The 6862-nt window shown below is 43.4% G+C and overlaps 1 protein-coding gene across 1 annotated transcript in view; it reads right to left on the bottom strand.

Annotated features, from left to right (window-relative positions):
* Nucleotides 1–1642, bottom strand: part of MED30 (mediator complex subunit 30) — an 18676-nt gene extending 17034 nt beyond the window's left edge. The window contains exon 1 of the mRNA XM_007946853.2: nt 1454–1642. Coding sequence (XP_007945044.1) covers nt 1454–1642 — 189 coding nt within the window. The remainder of the gene's footprint in view (nt 1–1453) is intronic.
* Between the last annotated feature and the right edge of the window lie 5220 nt (nt 1643–6862).

Below are 6862 nucleotides of genomic sequence, written 5' to 3' on the forward strand. Positions count from 1 at the left end.
AAAAGACCTCTTTCAATTGCAAAGATATGTCTTTGAAGACTAAGGTGTGCCTAACCCAAGCCATGGTATTTTCAATCGCATCTTATGTATGTGAGAGCTGGACAACGAATAAGGAAGATGGAAGAAGCGTTCATGCTGTTGAGTTGTGGCATTGGAGAAGAATGCTAAGACTGCGACGGACTGCTAAAAGGACTAACAGATCTGTCCTGGAAGAAGTGGAGCCAGAATGCTCCCTGGAAGCAAGAATGGCCAGACTTCTCACCTATTTTGGTCATGCTGTCAGGGAAACCATTCCCTGGAGGACATCATGCTTGGTAAAGTGGAGGGTCAACGAATGGACGGCCTTCAATGAGATGGACTGACACAGTGGCTGCAATGATGGGCTCAGGTATAGCAGGGACCATGAGGCTGGCCCAGGGCTGGGCAGTTGTTTCGTTCTGCTGTGCACAGGGTCACTGTGAGTCAGAGATGCCTCAAAGGCACCTAACAACAACAGCTGCTCTGTGGGAAAATGAGGCAGTTCTACTCTGTCCTATAGGATCTCTGTGACTTGATGACAGTAGGTTTGGTTTGGTGGTAGGTTGTTTTTGTTACATAAATGAAATAATATCTCATTTCATCTCATATGCTCACCAGCTATGACTGAGTGTTCTAATCTTAATAAGACTGTTACATAAATGAAATAGATTAGTGTGAGGTGTGTCTTAAATGCAATCTCTTTTGCAGTAGAGAAAAATTAAACAAGCAAGTGAAAAAGCAGAGATAGAGGAAGCCTGATGCCAAGCCACAAGGAGATTTCCATGGAACCAAGAAACAAGGTGAAGAGACAAGAACTGTCCCTCAGAGCTGACAGAGAGACAAAGCCTTCTCCTAGAGCCAGTCCCCTAAACTGCGAGAAAATAAATTCCTGTCTGTTACAGCCATACACTTGGGATACTTCTATTACAGCATTAGAAATCTTCGTCAGTGTATGTCAAAACTTTAAACATGTGTCGTTTATTCCATGTAATTAAAACAAAATAAAACTGACTTAAAGAAAAGAACGGTTAGCGGAGTCTGAATTCTTCAACTCCTTGACCCCAGGAGAGAGTTTTCTGGAAAAGAGATGAGATAAAAGTTAAAGTGATCTAAAAAGGGTAGTGGATGAGACTCATCTGTACCTTGAAAGGAAAGGAATCAATAAATCAACAACCTTCACCTACTTAGTGAAGAACCTGGCCGAAATCTAGAAAATGTGGCGTCAATCTTCCATAAATGCGGTCGGAAAACATCCCATCTGCACCCTAGATTCCTGGGGACTGACATACCAGTGGGAACACATTTGAAAGCGATCGGCACGCCCAAACACCGGAGGCTTGCTCAGGATAGCCCCGCCAACGCTGGGGGACCCCTTTAAAGCAACACTCCGCTTCTCCTACGCATTCCCAGGAGCAGGGTTGGCCTGGTTTCGCACCTGCATGTTCCTCAGGAGCTGAAAGATCTCCATAGTGCGGTACACGATGTCCTGCACCGTCTCCTGCCCGATCCGGCAGAGCGACGCCGTGTTGACCTCCCGGGCGGCCTGCTGTGCTTGCTGACCCGCAAAGGGCCCGGGCGCCATCCCGGACGCCATCCCCGATGCCGCCAACGGAGGCGTGGACATGACGCGGCTGCGGCCTCCGGCCTGAGAGCAAGCCTAAGGCCTAGCTCTTGAGGGGCGTCTTCTGTCACAGGCTCCGTATGCCCAGAACCCAGCTGCAGCTCTGCCTTAGCGACGACAGGAGCGTGTAAGACCCAGGCGGCCCAATTTCAAAACAGCGGCCACGACTTCCGCCCACCGTGACGTAACGCGTCATCGTGACGTACAGGGCACCGCCCACTCGGTGGACCTCTAGGAACCAGCCTCAGCGCTAAGCCAGGCGCGATTGGACCGAATTCCTGGGTGGGGCGGACGTGTTGTGGACCCAATCATCTGCTCGCCCCGGGCACAGGGGTCGGTGTGGGTGGTGGGACGCTGTATTTCTTAGGTTGCTTTGCAGAGTCTATTTCTCAATTTAGAACTTGTCATAAAACTTTTATTTTGTGTTAGGTGCATCAGTGAACATGTTCTTACTTAGCCCTCAGAACAGTGTAGCCTGTGAGGCTTGTTCTTTTACAGATGGGACGCACACTCAACGTTAAAGTAACTTGTCCAGGCACATACATACAACAAACTGGGATTCCAACATACTAAAACGGGTTCCTGATCTTAAATGCTTTTCAATGACCTTATACCGACTCCCCAGTTTTTGTTTTTGTTTTGTTGTTTTGGTCTCTGCTAAAATGTTTTATTCAAGAAGGCTTTCTGATCACCCTATGTAAAAAAATTGCCAGGACACACACACACCCCCACACAACTTCCTCTGGAAGTTATTACTGTCTATTATATATATCTTAAGTGTTTGTTTTCAGACTTTCCTTCAACGCAAATACACGCACTAGATTGCAAACTTTGAAAGCAGAGACCTTGTCTATTTTATTTACTTTGTTCTCAACACTTACTCATTGCAAATACCTTTTTCCAACAACATAAATGGTGGCTATACATATGGACTTCACCAGATAGAACACACAGGAATCAGATCGACTACATCTATGGAAGAAGGTGATGGAGAAGATCAATATCTTCAGCCAAAACAAGACCAGGAGCTGACTGTGGAAGGGCAACTGCTCATATGCAAGTTCAAGTTGAAGCTGAAGATAATTAAAACAAGTCCATGAGAGCCAAAATATGACCTTGATTATATCCCTCCTGAATTTAGAGACCATCTAAAGACTAGATTTGATGCAATGAACACCGATGACCAAAAACCAGATGAATTGTGGGATGACATCAAGAACATCATCCATGAAAAAAGCAAAAGATCGTTAAAAAGACAGGAAAGGAAGGAAAGACCAAAATGAATGTCAGAAAAGACCTGAAACTTGCTTTTGAACAGAGAGTAGCTAAAGCAAATGGAAGAAATGACAAGATAAAGGAGTTGAACAGAAAATTTCAAAGAGCAGCTTGAGAAGACAAAGTCAATTATTATAATGAAATGTGCAAAGTCCTGGAATTGGAAAACAAAAAGGAAAGAATACCCTTGGCATTTCTCAAGTTGAAAGAACTGAGGAAAAAATTTAAGCCTCAAATTGCGATATGGAAAGATTCCATGGGCAAAATGTTCCATGTTGCAGGAAACATCAAAAGAAGATGGATGGAATACACAAGAGTCACTATACCAAAAAGAATTGGCAGATGATCATCCATTTCGGGAAGTGGCATATGATAAAGAACCAATGGTACTGAAAGAAGATGTCAAAGCTGCACTGAAGGAATTGGTGAAAAACAAGGCTCTGGGAATTGATGGAATACCCATTGAGATGTTTCAACAAATGGATGCCATGCTGGAGGCACTCATTCAGCTGTGCCAAGAGATTTGGAAGACAGCTACCTGGCCATCTGACTGGAAGAGATCCATATTTGTAACCATTACAAACAAAGGTGATCCCACAGAATGTGGAAATTATCAAACTATATCATTGATATCACACCCAAGTAAAATCTTACTGAAGATAATTCAAAAACAGGTTCAACAGTATATTGACAGAGAACTTCCAGAAATGCAAGCTGGGTTCAGAAGAGGATATGGGGTGAGGGATATCATAGCTGATTTCAGATGGATCTTGGCTCAAAGCAAAGAATACCAGAAAGATGTTTACTTGTGTTTTATTGACTATGCAAAGGCATTGGATTGTATGGATCATAACAAATTGTGGATAATATTGAGAAGAACGGGAATTCTGGAACACTTGTACTTACGAGGGACCTGTGCATAAGCCAGGAGGCTGTAGTTCAAACAGAAAAAGGGGATACTGCGTGGTTTAAAATCAGGGAGGGAGTGTTTCAGGGTTGTATCCTTTCACCATACTTATTCAATTTGCATGCTGAGCAAATAATCTGAGTAGCTGGACTATATGAAGAAGAACATGGCATCAGGATTGGAGGTAGGCTCAATAACAACCTGAGATATGCTGATGACACAACTTTGCTTGCTGAAAGTGAGGATGACTTGGAACACTTACTGATGAAGATTAAAGACTACAGTCTGCAGTATGGATTACACCTTAATATAAAGAAAACAAAAATCCTCACAACTGGAACAATGAGCAGCATAATGATGGATGGAGAAAAGATTGAAGTTGTCAAAGAATTCATATTACTTGGCTCTACAATCAACACCAATGGAACAGCAGTCAAGACATCAGAAGAAGTATTCCATTTGACAAATCTGTTGCAAAAGACTTATTTCGAGTGCTAACGAGCAAAGATATCTCCATGAGGACTAGGAAGCACCTAACCCAAGCCATGGTATTTTCAATGGCCTCATATGCGTGTGAAAATTTGACAATGAATAAGAAGACCAAAGAAAAGTTGGTCCTTTTGAGTTGTGGTATTGGCGAAGAATACTGAAAGTACTGTTAACTTCTAAAAGAACTAACAAATCTGCCCTGGACGAAGTGCAGTTGAATGCTCCTTGGAAGCAAGAATGGCCAGACGTCGTCTCACCTACTTTGGTCATGTCAGAAGGGACCATTCCCCGGGGAAGGATGTCATGCTTGGTAAAGTGGATGGTCAATGAATAAGGAGATGGATTGACACAGTGGCTGCAACAGTGGGCTCAGGTGTAGCAAGGACTGTGAGGCTGGAGCAGGGTTGGTCAGTGCTTCCTTTGGTTGTGCGTAGGGTCGCTACGAGTCGGAGCCGACTCAACAGCACATAACAACAACAACAACAACAACAGCAACAAGTATCTGACCGTGTCTCTTTGCTTCACCTTTTTTGTCTTGGTCCGATCCCTTTCCTTCTCTCATAACAACAACAACAACAACAGCAACAAGTATCTGACCGTGTCTCTTTGCTTCACCTTTTTTGTCTTGGTCCGATCCCTTTCCTTCTCTCATTTGGATGAAAATAAAAAGTAGCTCCTCACTGGACTGCCTTGCTTCTTCTCTTGCCCCATTCTGTTCTCTCTCATTACAACAGCCATGGCGAGTCTTTTACAGATACAAGTCAGGTTTTGTCACTCCTCTGCCAACGTGTGTTTCCAGGATGCTGAGAAGAAAATATGAAACTACATGGCCTGCAAAGTGCCAATGCGCTGGCTTGGCCTGCGCTGCAGTCTCAGCTCCTCGCTCACTCCTCACTCGTTCACTCCAGCTGCACTGGCCTCCTCGCTTTTCCTCACACACTCCATGCTCCTCTTGTGTCAGGACCATTTCTCTCAGCCTGGGAATCTCTTCCCCCAGATGTCTCTCTAGGCCTGTGCTTAAAGTGGTCTACCCCGGCTACCCTACTTAAAACAGCCTGCATTAGTTTTTTGTTGCTGCCATAACAAATTACCAGAATTTAGTGGCTTAAACCAACAAAAATTTAGCAGCTTACAGCTTATAGGAGGTCAGAAGTCTGGCACAGGTCTTACCAGGCTAAAATCAGAGTGTTCACAAGGCTGTGCTAGTTTCTGGAGATTCTAGGAACCTCCATTTTCTGCTCATTCTGGTTGGTGGCAAAATTCAACTCCTATTGTTATAGGACAGAGGTCCTCATTTTCTGGCTGACTCAAAACTGAGGGCAATTCCCAGCTTCTATAGGCTGTTGCATTCCTTGGTTCATGGTCCCCTTCCTCCATCTTCCTCCATCTCTACCTACAATAATGGGTTGAGTCTCTCTCACTCTTGGAATCTTTCCTGCCTCTTCTTCTGTGATCATTGTCCCATCTCTCTGATCCACACTTCTGCCTTCCCCTTTTACTTTTAAAGATCCATGTGATTTTATTGGGCCCATCAACATAAACCAGAATAATCTCTCCACCTTATGACCCTTAACATTAATCACATCTGAAAAGTACTTTTTGCCTATAACATAATATAGTTACAGGTTTCAGGAAGTAGTGAGTGGAATTCTTTTTGAGACCATTATTCTTCCCACAAAATCCTTTCCTTCTCTCCCTATCCACTTACTCTGGCTTATAATTCTTCAGGGTACTTTTCACAAATTGATGCTGTTTGTTTTATTAGTTGTCTCACCAACTACACAGTACATTTCATGAAGTCAGAGATTGTCCCTTTAGGTCATTGACTTTTACATCATTGAGGCAGACTTAGGGCCTAGGCAGTGCCTGGCACAGAAGTGCTCAATAAATGTTGAAAAAACCGTGAGTTTACCCTGAGTTACCTTGTGTGTGGAATGCTTGTGAGATAGGCAAACAAAGCCGTCCAGGGAGCAATTGAGTATGTGCAGGGGACCTGGTGCTTTTTTTTTTTAGAAGAGGAATGTGAAGTGTGGTGTCGTGATAAGCTCAAAAACTGTCAGATATCTTAGACTAAAGTCCAAGCCTGGCACAGCCTGAACATGGGCAGACCACTGCAACCACCATGTGAAGCATAGGTCTAACAATGGGATCTACCTTTAGGATTGTTGATAGGAATAAGTTCCTAGCATATTGTAAATATTCAATACATATGTGCTATACACTCATTCCTCACTTTTCAGTATAGTTGGGTTCAAAGACCAAGTCGTTATGTGAAAATCAGTGTTATGCAAAAATTACATAACTGTCATATTACATCATTGCATATTGCCAAATCACAAAGAATCACGGTGCAGCCAAGTTGACACATAACTTTAACCATCACAGCCTATTTAGAGACATCACAGTACCTCAGTGTTTGTTTCTGACAGACATATGTCATTAATGTGCAAAATAGTCAGGTGTGGATTTGTTACTATGTTTTAATGAGAAATGTTGGACACTGAGATAGTGGATAAGTGAAGGGTAAGGGTCCTTTCTCTGAGGGATCGGTG

Source organism: Orycteropus afer, unplaced genomic scaffold (assembly GCF_000298275.1).
Source record: "Orycteropus afer afer isolate SDZICR_OR568_19922 unplaced genomic scaffold, OryAfe1.0 scaffold00173, whole genome shotgun sequence".
NCBI lineage: Eukaryota > Metazoa > Chordata > Mammalia > Tubulidentata > Orycteropodidae > Orycteropus > Orycteropus afer.